This window comes from Cavia porcellus, unplaced genomic scaffold (genome assembly GCF_034190915.1).
Source record: "Cavia porcellus strain 051 isolate PalLab524CR breed Dunkin Hartley unplaced genomic scaffold, mCavPor4.1 scaffold_3, whole genome shotgun sequence".
NCBI classification, from domain to species: domain Eukaryota; kingdom Metazoa; phylum Chordata; class Mammalia; order Rodentia; family Caviidae; genus Cavia; species Cavia porcellus.
Window position 1 is genome coordinate 118,918,247 of NW_026947486.1, and position 24,353 is coordinate 118,942,599.

General features: G+C 38.0%; 1 protein-coding gene across 5 annotated transcripts in view; it reads right to left on the bottom strand.

Moving 5' to 3' along the window:
- Positions 1 to 24,353, bottom strand: part of Gabra3 (gamma-aminobutyric acid type A receptor subunit alpha3) — a 393,665-nt gene that overhangs the window by 230,953 nt on the left and 138,359 nt on the right. The window contains exon 1 of one of the 5 annotated variants that reach the window (XM_063246535.1): positions 7,247 to 7,439. The exons of 2 other annotated variants lie outside the window; for them this stretch is intronic. In XM_063246535.1, the coding sequence (XP_063102605.1) occupies positions 7,247 to 7,352 (106 nt within the window). In that variant the 5' untranslated portion in view covers positions 7,353 to 7,439. Of the gene's footprint in view, positions 1 to 6,662; positions 6,913 to 7,246; positions 7,440 to 24,353 lie in introns of those variants that run through there. 2 more of the 5 variants (XM_003461374.5, XM_013151519.3) reach the window with 2 other exon arrangements.

Here is a 24,353-nt window from a genome sequence, read left to right on the forward strand (position 1 = left end):
AGTGGTTTGCAACCTGCTTAATGACATGTGAAAATGTTCACAGTATAACACTAATGCAAAGCATAGGTAAGATAGTATATATGGTATGATCCCAATTATATAAACATGGAAATTCATTTGGAAGGAAATATATCTGGATAGGGGTTCAGAGGTGTTTAGGTTAACTTCTCTTAATTTCCCAAATTTTCTATGGTACTATTTTATTTTTAAGATCATAAAAATATTTAAAAGTATACTTTATAGTCATTGTAACTTGAAAAATGTACAGATATTTTTAAATCGTGCTACCCAGCTGTGTCTAGAGTATTGGGTTCAAGTTTGGCCATCATATACTAGAAGAAATACTGAAATCTAAAGTATGTGCTATAAAAGTACTAAAAAATATAGTCTATATGTTGAAAAACTGAGAATATACAGGTTAGCGAAAAAGTATAAAGAGCCAACCATATGAAACGTTTGAATGGTTATCACAGGAAAGGCAGATAGGAATTACTCAGCATTGTGGCTGCTCTAAAAAGTGAGAGCAATAGATTGGATTCCGAAGATAGATTTCAGGTCAGTGTGAAGAATAACTCGCTAAGAATTGCAAGCGCATGTTAATCAGGTAGTGTTAAACAACCTTTTCTGGAACCATTCATACTGCAAATGGGTGACCATATGTACTGAGTGATAAGACTGGCATTATATGATCACTAAGGACCCTGCCAATTTCTGAGTTGCTCTTGTACTATTCTGAAAAGTTATTTCGTGCTATGATCATTTACACAATTCCATCTCCATCTAGCTCCCTTCCTTTCAAACATGCTATGCAGTACTCATTCCTTTTAAGAAACAATTTCAAAGTAAAAAGCACCCTTCAAAATATACATCCTGGAGATGTTTACTCTTCCCTCTGTGCATAGTAAAGAGACATACTGTGTATAAGCAACAATAACTTTTAAATCATGCTTTACATCCAAAAATGCTTTTCTATTACTGAAAATTATCTCCTTTACCACGTATCTTTCACCCTCGGAAGAGACTGCCTGGGTTGTTACATTTCAGCATATATAAAATAATCACCTCTCTTGTATTTCACAGCATCCTGCACTATGCTATTCTCCCTGGCTTTTGTTTATTTCAAAGCAGCAGTAGAGGAAATATCATCTAACACCTACCTTTACTACAGATTTTAGATCATAGCCAGCTTTTTCTTTAGCTCTCAGGACTGTCACAATTTCAGCCATCACAGAAAAGGTACGAGAAAGAGGCCTTCTGGTAATCTTTTTCCAACCCCTCTGAATACTTTCAAGGTAGACAGCCTTGAGAGATCTGTACAAAGTCCTTAGAGTTGTTTAAATAATTGACTGAACTTGATCTGCCTACCCAGGATAATGTGGATGTAGCCTAGATCAGAGCATGAACTACACAGCCTCATACCTAGGAAGGTCTTTGTAAATCATCTAAACTTGGTCCAAACCCCTTCATTTTATATTTACATAAACTGTAAGTTACAGAATGGATGGAGTGGAGGAACCTGAAGAAGATTCTGGCTCACTGAGCATGTTAGCCGAGCTGGTGACACACACCTGGTTTTCAGGTAAGCCTGTGCTTCTGTGGCTCTGAGCCCCAGGGCCCTTTACCTCTCCTTACCACTTGCTCATGATCATCTGCCAAACGTCTGCAAAATAGATAGGTATCATCCATCTTAATTGTTCCAAAGTACCATGAGCATCAGAGTGGGAAAGACTGTCTGAAATTAGGTGCCGTCTGTCAGTACTCAACTCTGCTGCAAACCCCTGTAATGATGATCACACCTTTCTTCTTAAAGCAGCACAGTTTCCTCTACACAGGAATCACAATTTCCAACTGTACAGATAGGCAGTGGGTAAAATAATGCTCCTCTTCCGTCTAAGCCAGGAGCTCCAAGACGGCAGCAACATCGATCCTCCTCTTCTTTACATTTTCTATGCCTACAGAAACACGTTTATTCACTAAGTTATTTGTCAACAAATGGAAGAGGCCTCTCTTCTCTGGGCACTTTCATACTGTGCTCTCTAATTTTCCTTCCATGTCTCTTTTTCTCTTTTCTGCCTTCACTTCCCATAGTTTTACCTTTGTTCCCTTGTGTGAATTTCAGCAAATCAAGTCACTCACCCTCTCAGGATCAGTTTGTTCACTCACAAAACGATAGAGTTCATCTCTTTTGCATACATAGTCCTATGTTCCCAAGCTACGCTTGAATATTATTCACAGTCAAATTCTCCACCTGTCTGGCCAAACATCTCTCACACGCTGTATTTTATCACACCGATTGGCCTCCATCCAGAATGTCATTCCATTCTCCAACTTCGCACGTCCAGTTTGTATAATCTCAAAGCTCAGCACAAATGCCACTTCCAGGAATCTGTGTTAGATCTCCTAGAAGTCCTTCGCCTCTTGTTAACAGTATGGGTCTCATCCTCCTACATCTGTAATTCTGTTTGCATGTCTTCTCCTTCCCACTCCACTGCGTCACCTTAGAGGGTAGAGGTAACTCCTCATCATTTTCTACCTCCCACCTTGGTCTTCGCTCATGGTAGGCACTTAGCAAGCTTCACACTGAAAGGATTCAGCATAGGGCACGGCAGCCACCTTGCTTTCAATCTTCTCTTCAATCTCTACATTTCTAGAAGACTGAAATCTTTACAATGTACCACTCTAATTACACCAATTTGTGTTCCTTTGCTTGCATTCACTATGTTTTTTTCCATCTAGAAAACTACTCTGCCACCTCTGTCCCCACCGTGTCAACCCCACATTATTCAGCTTCAATATGATATTCGTCAAGGGAGCTTTACTTAAACCCCAGCCTAGGTCACTTTCCTCTGTAATACATTTTCATACCCCTCCCCCACCATTTTCTTTAGGGCGTTTATCAATGGCTGAATTGACATGGCTGACAGGATAAACAGCCTAGACTTTCACCAAACTATAAAACTCAATCAAGCAGGCACCATGTCTGTTTTGCCCACATTTGTACCCTCTGCATAATACTTAACACATCAGTGAAAAATAATAACAACACGTCACGCTCCTGCAGTGATGAACATCTAAGCTAAATGTAAAGACTTGGAACCTGGAATGTGTAAAATCTTTGCCTGGCTTCCTGAAATCTTTTCAAAGTAAAAACGGGATGCCAAGTAGCTGTTCTTAATAGTCAAACTGGCCTTTTATTCACCATAAGAAATGCATAGAACAGAACGAAGGCTGCCTCTTCAATACAGGAAGGAAGCCAAACTCATCCTCCTTTACGCATGTGGGCCTCCTAAGTAACACCAAATGGCTGCTTCATTTAGTTACCAAATACTCCCTGAGCACCTAGTCTACATCATACAACAGGCAACTGGGTAATCACACAGTAACTGAAGTTGGTAGGCCCTCTTCCTGCTTGGAATGCAAAAACTTTTGGTAGCCATGATATCTGAGTAATATAATTAAAGGCATTAAAGGCTCCATCAAAGGAGACACTGAATCTGAGAGTGAAATATCACCTGGGAGAGGTAACGGAGGTAATGGAGGAAGCACCCTGGGCCTTATCTTACCATGCAGTCAAGACCTAAGTGAATAAATTGACAGTAAGAACTTACAAAATATTATAGGAATTCAAAAAATAATTTTGTCTGTGGATTCTATTAATAAAAATGTGGGCTTGTGTTTTTTTATGTATTTTCTTTCATTTTCTAGTAATTTGCATGTAGTTAATATATTTTACTAAAGTAAGTCTGTGACCACTAGGGGAAATTGATCCTTTGCCAAGACAATTTGACAAGCACTACACCAGAGCCATTCTGCTGGAGGCGGCATCTGTACCACAGCAGTTTGAGGATCACTTTGCATCTCGAGAAAGTACAAATGCTCTGCTCCTCCACTCCTAGACCTTCAAATCTGAACGAGCATTTTACCAATATTCCAAGGAGTACGTGTGCATATTGAGGTTTGAGAGGCACTCAGATGACTTCTAAAGCCCAGTATAACCGTGGAATTTTATGGCTGACTTTAGATAGAAAACGTCAGAACTAAATGAACCTTGAAGATCAGCCTGCCTCACCATTTTGTAGATGGAAGAGCCGAGGCTCATGGAGGGGAAGTCATGAGTCAGAGTTAATGCCAGGAAGAAACCAGGTTTGCTGTGCCCAGGCTAACATCCAAGTGTGCGCTTGGCTCCAGTACACTGCCTGTTCTCTCCTTCACTATCAACCCCACTGAGTACCACCCCTTCGTGATGCCTTTGTTTCTGAAATACTTTCTGATGAAACCAGCTTTTCTTCTACTACCCACATCCTTATGAGCCTGGAGTCCTCAGCATTTCTTGTTTTTCAGATTGCTTTTAATCACAGCCTCTGGAATCTTCCTCCATGCCTGTTGTCAGCCGCCATCCGGGCATCCCAGGGTGTTAGAAGGACTAACACCAACTGAGGCTGGGCTTTTGGAGCACAAAAGGGACCTTCTTTGTTCCCAGCAGTCCAGATGACATCACCTATCAAGCTCTTCCAAAGAGGAGAACACACTTTATCAGGGCTGCTTCGGAAAGCTCAGGAACATCAATTTGCAGCTGACAAACAAGTGGGATATTAAGCCATATTAGTAAAACTCTAGTTCTCAGAATAGAGAAATGATGATCCCTCACTTTGTGATCTTGTCACACCTGAATCTTGAGAGAGGGGGATATGACTGCAGTGTTCAAGTAACTGAAGTAAGCAAATGAGAATAAGCAAATCTGCTCTAGATATTCCCTGAGAACCAATGAGTGGAAGTTACTGGGAGATACATGCTGGCTTGTAATGGAAATTACTTTCTCACAATCAGAGTTGCACAAAGACACAAAGAGCCCCTCCAGGGAATTCAAATAGAAATCAGTCAACAAACTGGAAGTTTAGGACAAATTCCAGAAGGGAGTAGAGAAGTAAAGCTTAATGACTTTTAGATCTTTCCAGATCCAAGCTCTGAGTGCAGTAAAATTTGCAGTACAGGGTGACTCCAAGCTTTTGGGAAACAAAGGCAAGAGCTATATCTAAAAGGTACAATTTGAGCCTGTATGTAAAATAGATGTGGCTAGAAAAATGGAAAAACAAAATTCTTCCAGACATCATTTCCAAAGGAAATGGCCAGGAGAAGTGTTATGGGGAGCCTCGCCAAGAAGCCCAGGTGAGGTTTGCCACACAAAGGCCAAACCACCTGCCCACTCCAAGTTCCTGTTACCCCGCACAGAGGACAGAGCTTTGCTTTCCAAAAAATCTTACTAAGCAGCAGCATGCCTGGTGCCCCTACACTTGCCTATTAGAAAAGGGTGCAGAATTCTCTCTGAGGAGTCAGTAAGACTTGAAGCTTAAGGCCAGCGGCTCCAGAGTCAGGGCTCTTGTGTTTCAGTTTCCAGTTAAGATATTTATTGCTCTGTAATCCTGAACATATTACTTCACCGCACTGTGCCTCAGTTTCCTCATCAGTAAACCAAAGACAACAGTAACGTCTTCTTTGCTAAAGTTGATGTAAACATTCTGTGAAATAATACACATTAAACCCTCAGCCCAAGGTCCAACACATATCAAATGCTCAAAACTGTTAGCAATCAGTATTATTGATGCTCTAATTGTTGCAGGCATGGCAGTGCCACTAACCCAGGAAGCCCCTCTGAAACAGCCACGTCCCTTCCCCTATGGGCTCAGAAGGGCTACAACAGCTTCAGTCAGCCCTGGCCATAGCTCCAGAAAACCAGAACCTGTGAACCTTCAATAAGCGCCAACGTCGGGGGGGGGGGGGGGGGGACTGGACCCGGCTTCTCCCCGTTCTCTCCAACCACCAGCCACCCCTCCCCCAATCCTCCTGCCTCTGCCACCCGCAGACACAGCCAGAGAAGCAACACACTGGAAAGCCAGTTCTAGACACACCATCAGGTGTTTTCTCTCTCCCAAGGACACCGCTGGACCTAACACTATGCCCACCAGTGGGAGGGCACATGATGTGTGAATGCCTGGCCTGGGCCAGGTGGGCAGTTCAGCTACCTGAGACTCAGGTAGGTTATCGTTGGGCTTCCCTCACAGGAGCCACAAAATGCTTCCAAGTTTGTGGAGGAACTCAGGCCCAGCCCAACAGCAGTCTTAAAGGAAGAGAGGAGGTCTCTACCTGCTTCAAAGGAAGCAGTTATTTACAACTTTCTACTCACTGGCCTCTGGGGAAGGAAATGGGGAGATGGAGGAAGGGGCTGCACGGTCTTTTCTTCCTTTCTTATTTCCAGCAGTGAGCTGCAGCTGCAGAGAAAGAGTTAAAGGAGGCAGGAAGCTCCAGCCATTACCCCATCCTCGGCGCCCAGGGCTGTCTGGGGGGTCATGACAGTGCTGTCTGCTCTGGCTAGGGGCCACTCTGTGGCTTTCTGCAGCAGCTGCCTGGCCCCCTAAGCAATTTGCAAGGTCAATGCCGACCTGCTTCCGAAGAGAAACAAAACAATTCACTGACAATGAAGCAAATCGCGCCCACACCGCCTCATGCAACCCCCCTTCCCTAAGCCAGGCTTCCCCCCAGTGCCTCCCGGCCCAGGTGCCGCCTCCCGACCAACCCAAGGAGACTCTCAGCCTGGGGAGAGAGGCTACCGATGAAGGAGATCTGAGCCTGGGGGAGGGGGAAGAAGCACCATCGAGGTCTCTTACCAAGCGCCAGAGTCACTGCCCCGAAGCCCAAGGAGAGGAGGTTGAATGGAGTGAAACAAGTTGGAGACTGAGCCCTGACAGAGCTCAGCTTCTCTCTCGCTCGCTCTCTGTCTGTCTCTCTGTCTCTCTCTGGATCTCTCTCCAGGTCCCTTCGGTCTGTCTCAGCTCTGCTGCTAGCTAGCGCGCGCTCACGCTCTCTCCCGCCCTCCTCTCTCTCTCTCTCTCTCTCTCTCTCTCTCTCTCTCTCTCTCTCTCTCTCTCTCTCTCTCTCGGTGTGTGTGTCTCTCTCTCCCTCTCCCTGTCTCCCCCCCCTACCCCTCCCGTTGTCCCCTCCTCTTCTCCCTCTTTGCTGCCTGGTGCTGAGCACGCGGTTGTGCTGGGGCTCCTCAGAACACAGCGCTGCAAGGCTTTAGGTCTGTGGTGGTTTCACCAAACACTAAAGTAGCCTTTTATTCTTTAAGGTTTCCAGCAGAGAAAAGAAGGAATCTCAGAGAGAAGGGGAGGCGCAGGGGAAGCAAGGGGAAGAGAAAGACAGCAAAAGGGTGAGGGCGAACAGGAGGGCGGATAAAGGAAGGATGGATTACCGTGGCTTCTGCCTCCCTGCCTCTCCTTCTGCCTTACATCCCCATGGGCGTGCCTTCTAACAGTCTCCAAAGAAAGCTTCGCCAATCTCGTCTGCTCAGATTCCATCCCCGAGGATAATGACCAGCTAAAAGATGTACATCAACGGGCTGTCACCCACACTCCACCCTGAAGAAAGTGTGCAGCCACACTGGTCCCCTAATGACCTAACTTCTACCCAACCCCCCACCAAGCGCAAGTGTGGACCCAATTCAAAACTCAACTGAGCTTCCCCTGGGCAACACAGAAGCAGCACAACGCACTACTTTCCATCCCAACAGTTCTGAAGGAAGGCAGGTCTAAGTGTGTGAGCTTATGCTTGAGTTTGCACAAGGGGAGAGAGGAGATACAAGGAGGAAAGAAGGCTGATTCAAACTGTAAAAGACTTACACTTCCATTAAGGCAATAAAATAAAAAGCAACCTGGTGAATAAAATACCCAAGCACAATAACAAAGTAGACACCTACACTAAGACTAAAATCAAGGCACAGGGGGTGGAGTCTTGCCTTTGAAAATGAGGATGCTGCCTTGGGTGAGTCACTTCTTCACTCTTCCCTGGCTCTCCCCAATGCCTGATTGCAAGGAGAGGAAAGTAAATGAGTTTGCAAGACCCTTCCATTCTACTAACTTTCTGTCTAAAGACATGAAAGGCCCACATAAAGGAGATGACATCTCAGAGAATGAAAACACACTGCCAAATATCAAAGGGTCTCCCAAAGATAAACGCCCAAATGGGACTCCAGGTCACACTGACTCAATATTCCATTTTTAGTACTGTAGGGGTGATATGAACGTGGGCATCTGTGGAAAGAGCCCCTCCTATCAAAGAATTCAGCTCCTACTCATATATAATGAATAACACAGCACTTTTTAATTAATCCTTCATTTTGTGATTTCCAGCTCACGCAGTCAGAGAAACAAAGGACATCTACTTAAAAGTGAGTTATATTGTGTGTTTTAACCATACTGGCCTCAATACAACACAGTAATTGAGACATGGTAACCATGTATAATTTCGCCCACAGTGTAGTGTTTCTGCTTAAACTGTCATTATACGGGTTTTTTTTTTTCTCCTCAATTCTTAATACTGTCTACTGCTGCCCAGTGAGTGCAGTTCTTCAAAGCATGTGTCCCTATCTTGAGGAAAATAACCTTAGAGTTGCTGAGTTGAAAAGACCCAAAAAAACTTGTTTCGATGTACAAAAAGACAAACATGACTGAAGAAAAAGTAAAAGTCACACAAAGTCATAGTGAACAGGGTAGAATAAAGATCAACATCCAGACCACTGACCCCACATACAGTGTGCCGGTCTGCCACAACAACAAAGAAGTTGTGAATAAAGCATTACACTCTTTTCTGCATATGTATGCATTTTCAGTGTCTCTTCATTTGCATAAATGGCCACTGGGTTTAATGAATTAATAAACTAGCCAAAGAAAAGTTATGGAAGGACCTAAGTTTGCTGTCTTAGTTTCCAGGGCTGCCATTATTTTGGTAGCATAAAGCGACAGAAACTTATTCCATCACAGTTCCAAAGACCACCAGCATAAAACAAAGGTGCTGGCAGGGCTGCCCTTCTTTCCAAGGCTCTATGGGAAAACGCTTCTTTATCTTTTATGGATCTTGGTGGCTCATCACACTCCTTGTCTGCTATAGTAGCACTACTTCAGTCTCAGCTTCAATCTTCAAATCACCTTCTCTATATCTCTGTGAACCAAAATTTCCATCTATTATCTCTTATAAAAACACCATAAACCTAGGATGATTTCATCTTGAGACCTTTAAAAACCTAACTATGTCTGCAAGACTGTGTCTTCTAAATCAGGTCACAACTTGAAGTTGTGGGAAGATGTGAATTTTGGCGGAACACTATTCGATCCAGTACAGTTACTAACCTTTCTTTTTTATACTAAATATAACATTTAAAGCACTGTAATTTTTTCCCAGTGATCAAACTCATGACCTTGCACTCACCAGGCAGGTGCTTAAGCCACTGAACCAAACACCTGGCCTTTACTACTATCATCTTAAAATCATAATTCATAATTCATATCAATTGTACAGATTAGCAAGATTCTCTGTGGCATTTCCATACATGCCTATAGAATGCTTGTTTGGGCTACCTGCCAGGGTAAGTTCCTTCTCACCATCCCAAGCCCCCAGAGAGTTTAAGATCATCGCTCTCAGTGGTCAAGGACACGCCCAGCTTGCAGCCACATTAGACTGGGCTCACCAGGGTTCAGGCCTGCCTGGGCCATGCCCAGTGACCTTCTTTCAATCCCGGGAACTTTGCTTCCTGGAGAGGTAAGTTCTTTCTCACCATCCCAAACCCCAGGAGACTCTAAGATCAGAGCTCCCAGGGGTCGAGGATGTGCCCAGCTTGCAGCCACACTAGACTAGGCTTGGGAGGTTTTGCGGCCTGAATAGATTACACCCAGTAACCTTCTTCAATCAGGGGAGTTGAGAACACATGAAATGAGTTCCAGCGCATTGGTCCTTGCCCGGGGAGAGCTTTGGATCATCATCCACAGTGATTAGGTGCCTGCCCAGCTTCCTGGAACACTGGAGGTGGCACGGGAGGTCCTGTGTGCCTCACTAGCCCACACTCAGCAAACTCCATTCAGTCCCAGGAGCCCAGGGCATAGGAGACAATTTCCAATATGCCCAGGGGAAGTTTTGGAATATCACTTGAAACACGGAAATATAGGAAAATGACAAAACAAAAGACTAAAATGCAATCTCAAACCTCCAGCCCATCGCAAGAAAGCCTAGGAGCCATGAACATAGAAGAAAATATATGTCATACACGTGAAATACCTGAAATAATAGCAACTGAAATAAAGAAGCAACTCCGAGAAGTTTTAAAATACTTAAAACTAGAAATAATCTCCCAGGTAAAAGAAGAAATGATAAAATTAATGAAAGAGATGCTGAACACATCTAAAGAAGACACAGTTTAAGAATTAGATGAACAAAACAAAAGGATACAATCCCTGGATGAACAATATAAGAAACAAACAGAATACATGAAGGAGATTCAAAGAGATATACAGGAAATCAAAAATCTCATTGAAAGATGTCAAAACTGACTCAGTGAAAGTGAAGATAGAATTTCAGACCTTGAAGACAAGATTGCAGCTAGTGAACAGGAAAGGAAAGATCTTTTAAAAATAACATGGAATCAGAAAATAACAATTCAACAGCTGCAAGATGATGCAAAGAAAAACAATATAAAATTAACAGGCATAAATAAAAAAGAAGGAAACAACACAAATGATATCAAGAGGATATTTGCAGAAGTAACAGCTGAAAATTTCCCAAACATGAGAATGGGAACTGACAGTAGGATTAGTGAAGCATATAGAACCCAAATAGTCATGACCAAATAAAACTACACACAGATATACAATGATCACTATCCCAGAAATCCAACATAAGAACAGAATATTAAAAGCTGTTAGAGAGAAAAGACAAATCATGTATAAAGGAAGGCCAGTCAGAATTATAGCAGACTCCTAACATAAACAGTGAAGTCAAGAAGAGCATGGAGTGAAGTATTTCATATCATAAAGGAAAACGATTTTCAACCTAGAATGATGTACCCTGAAAAACTGGTCTTCAAAATGGATGGAGAAATAACATACTTCTATGACAAAGAACAGCTGAAGAACTTCATGATCACCAAGCCAACCCTGCAAAGAATACTGAAAGACAGTGTAGATACACTTAGGAAAAAACCACTAAGCAAGGCAGACAATTAAACAGAATCAAAAGATAAAGATGCAACAGCAGAAAGATAACATGTCAACAATAAACCAATATATAAGTTGTAAACCTTAACGTAAATGGCCTCAATTCAACAATTAAAAGAAACAGATTGGCAGAATGGATATGCTGTCTACAAGAAACCCATCTAACCCAAAAGGAAACTCTCAGACACACTGAAAGTCAAATGATGGAAAACAATACTTCATGCAAGAGGAACTGGAAAAAAAGCAGGCATAGCTATCCTGTTTGCAGACAATGTGAACTTCAAAACAAGAATGATCAGAAGAGATAAAAAAGGTCACTACATATTGGTTAGAGGAAAACTTTAAGAGGAAGAAATAACAATCTTAAATACATATTCACCAAATTCCACAGCACCCAGTTATACAAAGCAAGTATTAAGAGAAATGAAAAATCCAATTAGCAATAACATGATTGTAACAGGAGACCTTAACACACCATTGACACCAAGGAACAGATCAATCAGACAAAAAATCAGCAAAGAAATAACAGAACTGAATCACATCTGTGAACAGATGGACTTCATAGACATATACATAGTGTTTCATCCAACAACATCAGAATACACATTCTTATCAGCAATACATGGGTCATTCTCTAAAACAGATCATATATTAGCTCACAGAACATATTTAAATAAATGCAAAAGAAATGGAAATTATCCCATGCATGTTATCAGATCATAGCATCATGAAACTAGAAATTAATGATAAAAGAAACTGCAAAAACCCCCACAAACACATGGATATTGAATAATACACTCTTGAACAATCCGTGGGTGACAGGAAATTAAAGAAGAAATTAAACAATACCTACAAGCAAACGAAAATACAAATACAATTTACCAGAATCTGTAGGATGCAATGAAAGCAGTCCTCAGAGGAAAATTTATTGCACTGAGTTTGCACATCAGGAAAACAGAAGGAATACAAATAAACAACCTGATGCTATACCTCAAACATCTTGAAAAAGAAGAGCATGTCAAGCCCAAAGCCAAAAGAAGGGAAGAAATTATAAAAATCAGATCAGAAATTAATGCAATAGAGACTAAGAAAACAATCCAAAGAATCAACGAATCAAAGAGTTGGTTCTTTGAAAGAATAAATAAAATCGATAAGCCCCTAGCCCATCTTCTTTAAAAAGGGAAGAAGCAGCTCAGAATCATGCAATAAGGAATGAAAAAGGCGAAATCACTACAGACTCTCTAGAATTAGAGAAGATTATCAACACATATTTCAAGAACCTTTGCTCTCATAGGTTTGGTAACACAGAAGAAGTGGACAAATTCCTAAAAACATATGAACTACCAAAGCTAGGTCAGGAAGATGTAAAACTGCTGAATAATGCAATTTCTATTAATGAAATTGAAAATGTAATTAAGGCCTTACCTACAAAGAAGAGCCCAGGCTCAGACGGATTCACTGCAGAATTTTACAAGAAATACAAAGAAGACTTTATGCCAACACTTCTCAAACTCTTCAATGAAATTAAAATGGAAGCAATTCTTCCTAAGTCATTCCTGGAAGTAAATATTACTCTAGTACCAAAACTCGGAAAGACCCAACTAAAAAAGAGAACTACAGGCCAATCTCCATAATGAACACAGATTCAAAAATCCTCAATAAAATATTGGCAAACAGGATGCAGCAAATCGTCAAAAGATTATACACCACGACCAAGTGGGATTCATCCCAGGCATGCAGGGATGGTTCAACATATATAAATCAATAAATGTAATCCACCATATCAATAAAGCTAAAAGTAAGAATCACATGATCATTTCTATAGATGCAGAAAAAGCTTTTGACAAGGTCCAACACTCACTCATGATCAGAACTTTTTACAGAAAATTGGAATAGATGGTCTTTACCTCAATATGACAAAGGCCATCTATGACAAACCAACAGCCAGCATCATATTAAATGGCCAAAAACTGAAAGCCTTTACCTTAAAATCAGGCACAAGACAAGGATGTCCCTTATCATCACTCCTATTCAATATAGTACTGGAAATATCAGACAGAGAAATCAGACAAGAGAGAGAAATAAAAGGGGTAAAGACAGGAAAAGAGGAAGTTAAATTGTCATTATTTGCAGATGACATGATACTCTACATAGAAAACCCCCAAAACTGCGTTGAAAGACTAGTCCTAGATATAAGAAATAAATTCAGAATGTAGCTGGATACAAAGTCAGTACTCAAAAATCAATAGCATTCCTATACACTAACAACACAATCACAGAGAGAGAAATAAGTAGAGCTGCACCCTTCACACTAGAATCCAAAAAAAATTGAAATATTTAGGAATTAATCTCACAAAAGAAGTAAAGATCTACACAGGGAAAATTATAATACCCTAAAAAAAAGAAATTGAATACGATCTCACAACATGGAAAGACATCCCTTGTTCATGGATAAGAAGAATAGATATCATGAAAATAGCCATTCTCCCAAAACTATTATACAGTTTCAATGCAATCCCAATGAAAATACCATAAACATACCTCATAGATCTAGAGAAATCACTCCTAAAATTCATCTGGAACCAGAAGAGACTTAGAATAGCGAAGGCAGTTCTAAGCAGCAAAGGCAAGGCGGGAGGCATCACAATCCCTGACTTGAAGTTATACTACAAAGCAACAGTAGTAAAATCAACATGGTACTGGAATAAAAACTGATCTGAAGATCAATGGAATAGATCAGAAGATATAACCACTACTACAAACACACTCAACCACCTCATCTTTGATAAAGTGGCCAATCATGTTCACTGGAAGAACGACAGTCTCTTTAATAACTGGTGTTTGAAAAACTGACTCTCCATATGCCAAAAACTAAAACTAGACCCATGCCTATCACCATGTACTAAACTAAAATCTAAATGGATCAAAGATCTAAGTATTAAAACAGAAACACTGAATCTGTTAGAAGACAAATTAGGTAAAAATTGTGAAGACATAGGGGTAGGTAGAGAATTCATGAACAGGAATTAAACCGCACAGGAAATACTTCCCTGAATCAATAACTGGGATCATGTTTTATTAAAAAGTTTCTTCATGTCAAAAGAAATCTCCAGCACAGTGAAAAGAAAACCCACAAACTGGGAAAAAATCGTAGTGCACTGTTCCTCAGATAAAGGACTTCTGTCTAAAACATATAAAGAATTTTTAAAAAATCAGATGCTTCAAATTCAAAGACCCAATCCACAAATGGGCATCTGAGATGAATACACAGTTCTCAGATGAAGAAATACAAATGGCAAGTAAATACATGAAAAAATGTCCATCATCATTGGTCATTAGAGAAATGCAAATTAAAACCTCACTGAGATTTCATCTCACTCCTGAAAGAATGGCCAGGATCAAGAAAACTACCAACAACAAATGCTGGAGAGGCTGTGTGGAAAAAAGGAACTCTCCTGCACTGTTGGTGGGAGTGTAGACTGGTGCAACCATTGTGGAGGTCAGTCTGGAGATTTCTCAAAAAATTGGGATTGGAAGTCCCATTCGACCCAGCTATTCCACTTCTAGGCATATTCCCAGGAGAACTGAAAACATCATGTCACAGTGATATATGTGCACCCATGTTTATAGTGGCACAATTTGTAATAATCAGATATTGGAAACAACCTAGGTATCCACCAACTGAGGAATGGATAAAAAAGTTGTGTTATTTTTATACAATGGAGTAGTGCTCAGCTATAAAGGATCACATTGAGATATTTATAAATAAGTGGACACAACTTGAGACCATACTCATCAGCAAAATAAATCAAATTCACATGTATAAATACCGTATCATCTCCCTAGTGTAAGAAATAGTAAGAATACACAAGAGTTTATGGTAATCATGATTCTCCATTACATTGCTTTGAAGCCTTATAATGTTTGCATTCATTAGTTGGAATGGTTTTATCCTGAGTTGTTTGATTTTATTGTTTGTGATGGTATGAACAGCTATTTTGAAGAAAATAAGACATTATAATAGCCAGGGCTGATTTAGTATCATCTTAGTTTGAAGTCCTACCATATTTTTGTTCTTCCATTTCCATTGATTGTATCTCATTGGATTTTATTATCTGTGATAGTATAAACAAATTTTATACGGCAAATGAGATAATATAGTAGCCATTGTTTGTTTTCTGTTATTTGGTTCTGAATGCCCTGTAATACTTTCATTCTCTTGAATGGTTTTATGCTATTTTGTTATGTTTGATACTATTATATATGAAGTTATACTCAACTATTTCAAAGAAAGAGACATTATGGTAGTTACTGTTAATTACGGGTTGTCATGTGGTGAAACACTGTGTTGCTTACATTGTTCTGCTCTGATCTGTTTTATTATGTCCTGTTTTGTCTTAATCTCTTTTTTAAAAAAAGAATGCTTGTTGCATCCACCCTCCCTAATACCCTAACTTACCCGCACCTTTCTATCCCCTCTCTTCTTTGCCTCCTTTCTCTTCTCTAGTAGGCTCTCTTCTACTTTCAGGTCCCAATGTTTTGTGGCAGGATGGGGTTTGTCTTCTTATTTTGCTTTTGTTTGTTTTAGTTTACACAAATCAGAGATAGCATGCCATAGTCATCTTTCTGCATCTGGCTTATTTCACTTAACATGATTGTCTCCAGTACCATCCATTGTCCAGAAAATTTCCATGTTTCCTCATGGAAAAATAATGCTTCGTTGTGTATGTGTGTATAACATTTATTATGTAACAGATATATAATCTGTTGTGTATTCTTTTCTTTATCCATTCATATGTTGATGATCACCTATGCTGGTTCCATATCTTGGCATCTTTGACTACAGTCACAATAAACATGTGCATGTAAGCATCTTTTTTATATGCAGACTTATTTTTCTTTGTGTATATATCCAGCAGTGTTATAACTGGATCTTACGGCATTTCTATTTTTAGTTGTTTAAGTGTATAAAAGATGTTTTCCCTCTAGATGCTCACCTTTTTAAAAAATAATAATCTTGGGTGACTGACAAAATCCCAATACAGTTTTGATCATCATTTTCTTAATGACTAAAGATTTTGAACATTTTTCATGTATTTATTGATCTTTCACATTTTCACTTTTGAAAAGTATCTGTTTAGCTCTTTAGCCCATTTGTTGATTGCATTATTTGTTCTTTTTTGTTGACTTTTTGAAGTTCTTTATATATTCTATATATTACCCTCTGTCAGATGGATGTATAGCTAGCAGTTGTCTCTTCACTCTGTTTCTTTCGCTGTTCAGAAGTTGTTTGATTTGATATAATCCCATTTGTTGATTCTTGCTCTTGTTTTCTGGGCTACTGAAGTCCTATACAAAAAAATCTTTGTATATGTCAGTAACTTGAAGTGCTTCTCCTATGCTTTTCTCTAGTATTTCTCAGTTTTAGATCTTACCTTAAGCTATTTGATCTATTTCTGAGTTTATTTTTGTACAAACTAAGAGAGGATTTAATTTCAATCTTGTGGTTACCCACTTTTTCCAGGATCATTTGTTAAAGAGACTGTCTTTTCTCCAACGTGTGTTTTGGGCACTTCTGTTGAGAATTAGGTGGTTGTAGTTTCATAGATTTTTCTCTGGGCCCTATTTTATTCCACTGATCTATGTGTCTGTTTTTAGCTCAATACCGTGCTGTTTTATTTCTATGACTCTGTAGTACACTTTGAAATTTTGATATTTCCAGCAGTGTTCTTTTTTCTCAGGATTGCTTTGGCTATTTGATATCCTTTGTGTTTCCACATTAATTTTTAAGGTTAGCTTTTGTAGTTATTCAAAGACTGTCCTTGTTGCTTGATAGAGACTACATTAAATTTCAGTGCATTCAAATTAGTAAGTGCAATTCACCATATAAGTAGAATCAGGATAAATATCATGTGATCATCTCAATAGATGCAGAAAAATTCGTTCACACAATTCACACAACAAAAGCCTCAAAGTAACTAGATATAGAAATATTATACTTCAACATCAGATTTAGATTACATCAGATTAATGTAATCTAATTACATTAGATTTATTTGAATAATATGGCCATTTTAACAATATTAATTCTGCCAATCTATCAACATGGGAAGTCTTTTCAGCTTCTAGTGTCTTCTTCAATTTCATTTTTCAGTGTTCTGAAATTTTTATTGTGGATGACTTTCACTTCCTTTTCTAAGTTGATTACTACATAATTTATTTTATTCTTTAAGCTATCGTGGACAGAATCATTTTCCTGATTTCTTTCTTAAGACAATCATTTTACATGTATATAAAAACCTACTAATTTTTGTATGTCAATTCTGTGTCCTGCTACTTTGCTGAATTTATGTTTTCTAAGGGTACTTTGGTAAAATCTTTAGGGTCCTATGCATATAGAATCATATAGTCTTCAATCAATGATAATTTTATTTCCTCATTTCCTATTTGTATCCCCATTATTTCCTTCTGTTTCTTAATTAATCTAAAATTTTAAGTACTATATTGACCAGGAGTGGAGAGAGAGGGGGCATTTTTGTTTTTCTTAATTTTAGAGAAAATGTTTCCAATTTTTCCCCTTTCAGTGTGGTGTTAACTATGGATTTTTCATACACACCAGTAGCCTTTATGATTTTGAGGTATGATCCTTCTATGCCAAATAAACTAGAAAATCTAGAAGAAATCAAAACAAGATGAAGGATCTATGAAACAAAACATTGGTTATTTTTTTAAAAGACACAGCTTTCTTTGAAGCTATTATCATGTGCATTGTGTCAAAGGATTTCTCTGCATCTGTTGAGATGATCATGCTGTATGTATCCTGATTCTACTTACAGAGTGAATTGCATTTACTGACTTTCATATGCTGAACAATCAACGTATCCTTGGAATGAAACCAACTTGACCATGGTATATCATCTTTTCAATGTGTTATTGAATTCTGTACTGTTTTATTAAGGATTATTTCATCTAAATACACCAAGCATATTGTTCTATAGTTTTCTTTTTATATTCCTTTTTAAGATTTTGTTATTGGAATAATACTGGAGTCAGAAAAATTTGGAAGAGTTCCTTCTTTATTTCATGGTATAGTTTGAGGAACAAAACTATTAGTTGTTCTTTAAAGGTTAGTAAAATTCAGCAATGAATACATCTGACCCTGAACTTTTCCTTGTGGGGAGACTTTATATTCAGTCTCATTGCTTGCTACTTACATGTTCAGCTTTTTATTTCCTCTTTGTTCAATGTTGATAGATTGTAAATGTCTAGAAATTTGTCAATTTCTTCTAGATATTCTAGTTTATTGGAATATAATTTCTCAAAGTAGTTCCTAATAATCATTTTACTTCAATGCTATTTGTTATGATATCCCTTTTTCACCTTTAATTTTGTTTATTTAGAACTTCTCTTTTTTGTTGTCAGTTTAGCTAAGAGTTTGGCACTCTTGTTTCTTTAAAAAAAACAATGCTTTGTTTCATTGATCCTTCATCTTCCTTTGGTCTCTCATTTATTTCTGCTCTCACATTTATTTTTTCCTCCTATAGATTTTGGTTTGGGTTTGTACTGGCTTTTCTAAGATCTTTTGGATGAATCCTTAGGGCTTGTCTTTTTGAGATCACTCTTTTTTTCTAATGTATGCACTCACAGCTATAAACTTTCCTGTCACTTCTGCTTTTGCTGTGTCCTACAGATTCTAGAATGCTGCGTCATCTTCACTTAATTCTAGAAGTTGTTTCATTTTCCAATGATTTCTTTAATGATTCACTGATTGTTCAAAGTATATTGTTAAATATCCAGGTGTTTGCACAATGTCTGTTGGTTGTCTTCACATTGATTTCTATTTTCATTCTGCTATGTGCTAATAAGATGCAAAAATTGTCTCAGTGTTTTTCTATTTGCTCACATCTTTTTATTCTCTTTTTAAAATAAAAGATATTTTAACACAAATTATTTCAATGAAGATAACCTTATAACCAAATCATATAATTTATCTGTATGGAAAATTAATAATAGTTTCATAATGTTTTATTATTTTATTGCAAACCAAGAAAAACTTTCTTAGGAGCACTTTGAGTAATAAGGAAGAATTTTCTATTATCAAGCCTGGTACAGATTAAAGTAATAAATTCTGGGCAAAACATGTAATTCCACAATCTGAATAGCCCAATTCTCTGGAGAGTCATGAAGTACACAGATTCCAAAGAGTCAAAACAAAGCAGGAAGATTTAACGGAAGTTTTCAGTGCTGCAAACCACAAGCGAGCGTCTTAAGTTTCACTTCAGCCACATTAAGCATTTACTGAAACAAACAAAAATCATCCTCTACAGAGACATGAAGGAGAAAAAAGGACCATGCAATGTATTATTTACAATATCTAAGGTACACTGGAAAATTATGACATAAACAAAGAAATAGGGAAATACTACTCCAACTCAAGAGAAAACACATCCAAATGAGAAAGCCATGAGGCAAACAAGATGCTGGAATTACCAGAAAGGGTTTTTGTGATACTGGAGATTGAATTCAGAGGTTTATCAAGGCTTTCCAACGTATGGGCTTACAGGGATACACCACCATGCCTGACTACAGAAAGCATTTTAAATCATCTATCACACTACATAGATGGAAATAAATAAAAACACACTAGTAACAAAAGAACACATAAGAAATTATAGAAGAGATAAAAATTTTAGAAACTAGATACCCAACTCTGGAACTAAAAATTAAAGTATATGAAGTAAAGTTCACCAGGTAGGCTTAACTGCAGAATGCAAATGACAGAAGAAAGAATTAACTGGAAGGTGAAGAAATATCTATTATCCAATCCAAAGTACATAAAAAGATTGAAAAAGATGAATTGTTCAGTGGTATATAAAATAATATTAAAGTTATACGTGCAATTGGAGTCCCACACAAAGGAAGATTTTTTTAAAATGAAAAGCAATGCTTGTAATACTTCCAAACATAATGAAAATCTACAAAATTAAATACACTACACATGTTCAGACTCTTATGTGTCAATCACATCTCAATAGAATGGGGCTGTGTTCTGTTTTATTTTTGTTGTCACCTTACAGTAGTGCAAACTGAACCCATGATCTTCAGACTCAGCTCCATTCCCAGCACTCACACTATTTATTTTTAATTGTCATACACGGTTTTCTCAGTCATTAAGTTGCCCAGGCTGAGCTCCAGTTTGCGACCTGCTCCTCATACCTCAGCCTTCTAGAGTGCTAGGATTACAGTGCACCACAATGCTGGAACAGTAGTTATTTAAAAAAAAAAAAAAAAAAAATATATATATATATATATATATATATATATAATCAAGAACAGTGATCAATACTTAATGAGCACAATAAATTCCACGCAGCATGTCACACTCGTAGATGTTACAGTCAAACTTCCAAAAGCATATACAAAGACAAAATCTTGAGAATATCAAAGAAAAAATACACTGTCCACAACAAAGCAATTAACCATCATCTTCTCACATAAAAAAGCATCTTTCCAATGATGGCATTATTTTAAATCTATTAATAAAGAATTTTATACACACCAAAAAATCCTTCATAAATAAAGGCAAATATTGACATTTTCAGATAATTTAATGCTAGAGCAATGTATCATCTGCATATTTACTATCTGAAACACTAAAGAAATTCTTAATTCACAGTGGAAATAGAGCTAGACAAAAACTGCATTTTCAGAAAGGAATGAAAAGCTTCTAGGAGAATAATATATGGATCAAATATAAAATAACATTGTTTAATTTCCTTGAGATGTACATAAGTAAAGGTAAAATTACAAGTAACGTGTAGTATATAATGTTTGTTCACACCATCTACATGACAGTATTGAAGGAGGTGGATAAACCACACTAGCCATGGCAAGATGCTTACATTTTATGTGAGGCTGTTCAATATTATAATAATCTAAAGAGATTTTGAAAAGTTAAGGGTGTGTGGAGCAGTGAGGTCAGCAGAATGTGGCCTAAGGCCCGACCCTCCTCTCCCCAGAGAAACACTGTCTTAACAAAGATATATGAACCAAAATAGCTTCATTATTGTCTGAAACCCAGCTAAGAAGTTGTAATTTCCCACAAGAACACAATAAACAAGAACTGTTGCACTGAAATGGGTAGCCCAGTATTACATTATCAGTGCCAGTCCCTGTCCCAAACAGGCACGGTTCAGCAAGGAGTTGTCCCTCACAGGAGCAAACATCTAATGTCCCAAGCTTTCAGGGCACAGCCTTAAGGACTGGTGTGTTAGGTGGATGCCAGAGGTCGGGGGTAAGAAGGAATGGAGAATTATCGCTTATCAGCTATAAAGTTTCACTTTATAAATTGAAAAGAAGCCAGGTGTGGTGGTGCACGCTTGTAATCTCAGCACTCAGGAGGCTGAGACAGGAGGATCACTGTGAGTTTGAGGCTGGCCTGGGGCATAAAGTGAGCTCAAGGCCAGCCTAAACCATATGGTGAAAACTTGCCTCAAGAAAGACCAAAAAAATGAAAAGAATTTTGGAGATACTTGTAATAATTGTACAATATTATAATGTATTTAATATTACCAAACTGTATACTTAAAATGGTCAAATAGTAAACTTGATGACTGTATATTTTACCACAAAAACAACTAGAAAGCAAAGTGAAGGAGCAATAAAACCTTAACAGGGAGACAAAAGCTAAGGCAGTTGATTACCCACGGGCTTTATTTATTTATTTATTTTGCAAAAAATGTTAAAATGAGTTCTTCAAGTTGTTATGAAAAGGTGCAAAAAAGATGCTAACTAGAAACACAATGACAAAGTAAGGCATAAAGACAAACACAAAATATTGAAATATAATGAAGTATAATTCACTATTTATCATAGAATAAAAATTTAAAAATAAAGGCAGGTGTGCTGGTGCACGCTTGTAATCTCAGCAATTGGGAGGCTGAGGCAGGAAGAATGCTATGAGTTCAAGGCCAGCCTGGGCTAAAAAGTGAGTTCAAGGCCAGCCTGAACTTCGTAGTAAAACCCAGTATCAAAGACAAAAACTAACTAAATAAATAAATATTAGAAGACAATAACTGCAGCCACAAACATTTGTTAGTGGACACACAAAAGATATAAACCATGACACTGATAACAAAAAGTCTATATGGAAGAGTGAAGTTGTAGGTTTTTTCTGATTAACTGAAGTGGTTACCAGATAAATAAAATACAGTTTTATGTAAGCTTCATAATAATTGCAAAGAAAAATACTATGAAAATATACAAAAAGAAAAGGGAATCAATAAATATCTCTTATGATTTAAAACTACAATGTCCTCTCAAAGTTTCATAGGCTTGGAAGGTGACTGGTTGACAGAGGTGCTATACTTTTCCGTGAATGACGATTTCATAGCTGAATGTGATGTTAGGTGATGGGCTCTCTCCAGTCCCCAGCTTCTCTCTCTGCTTCTCGGCTGCCATGGGATGAGCAGCCATCCTCAGCCAGGCCCTTCCACCATTCTGTTGGTGGTCTGGAGCCAGACAACTGTGGACTAAACCCACCAGAAGCTGTGAGCCAAATAAACCTCTCTTCTTTGAAACTATGGGTTTTGGGCATTTTGTTCCAGAAATGGTAAAGTGACTATTACAATATCACTATAAAACTCAACAGAAAACAAAGGAGGTCAAGAAAAAAGAACAAAAGGAAAAACATTAGAAGAAAAAATTAACAGAATGGCAATAGAAATTTGCCTTGTCAACAATTTCTTAGACATGAACAGATTATACTCTCACAGGTCATGGAATAGATACATGGATAAAAACAAATAAATAAAGACTCAATTATATGATTTAGAGGAAGCTCTTGCTTTAAAACCCCACATAGACTAAAAATGAAGGGATAGCAAATGATATTCTATGAAAATGAGAATCAAAAGAGAGCAGGGGTATGACTAAGGTCATATTACATCAGATAAACTTTAGGAAAAAACTGTCAAAAGAGATAAATAAGGCAACATATGATAATAAATGAATCAATTCCCCAGGGTGATAGAACACTTACACACATACCTAATATCAAAGCACCCACAAATAAAACAAATGTTCACAGACCTGAAGGGATAAACAGCAATATGATATAAATAAAATATTTTAATACCCTGCTTTAAATAACTGATAGAAAATCCAGACAGTAAAGCCATAAGGAAATGGAGGACTTTGACAACCATGTACAGCAAGTGAACCTATCAGACATGCATAGTGCATTCCACTCAACAGAAGCAGATATTTGGCTCAACACACATCATTCTCTAGGAGAGATCACATATTACTTCTCAAAGTGATGCTTTCTGACCACAATGAAATGAAATCAGTAACACAACTGTAAAGTAGTTAAGAGAAGGAAAATTGAAAAATTTGCAGAGATATGGAATCAAGCAATATATTCCTAAACAACTGACATTAAGCAAAAGAATACAAAAGTGAGCTCTAGGGGTGTAGCTAGCTCAGTGGTGCAGAGGTTGCCTACTATGTGGAAAATCCTGGGATCAATCCTCAGCACCGAAAAACTGAAACAGAAAAGAGAAAAGCAAAGAAAAGTCAAGATGAAAACAAAAAGGAATTGAAAATGTCTTCAGACTAATGGAAATTAAAAGACAATTTAGAAAATCTCATGCTGCAAAAGGAATACTGAGGAAAGATTATGGTAGTAGGTGAATTCAAAGAAAGATAATGCAGTAAATAAATACCTATCTTCGCAGATTAGACCAAACATAAATAAAATGGAGAATAGAAAAATAAGAAATTAAAGCTTGTTTTAATTTTAAAAAAAACATAAATAGACTTGACAAAATGCTGGAGTAACTGAGAAAACAGAGAAGATTCAAATAAAGACAATCTGAAATGAAAGGTGTTACGAGTCATTCCAAAGCAACACACAGGTTGTAAAAGACCACTAGAACCAACAACATGCAGATAAATGGAATAACCAGGAAGAAGTGGCTAAATTCCTGGAAATACGCAACTTGATAAGGAAAAATCATAGAAGAAGGCAAAACACGAACATTCAAACATTTAGGAACAGAAGAAAAACATGTCAAGAATCATAAAACAGAGGCTTAGGATTTAGCTTCAGCATAAGTGCCTGAAGGATTTTTTCCAGAAAAAGCAAAAACAATCTTAAAATTTATGTAGAAATAAAGACTTCAAATAGCCAAAGTAATTTTAAGAAAAAGAACAGAACAGAACTTTCTGATTTCAAACTATAACATAACTTATAATAATTAAAACAATAGTACTGGCACAAGGACAGACAGGGCCCATATTCAGAACTAAAGCAAT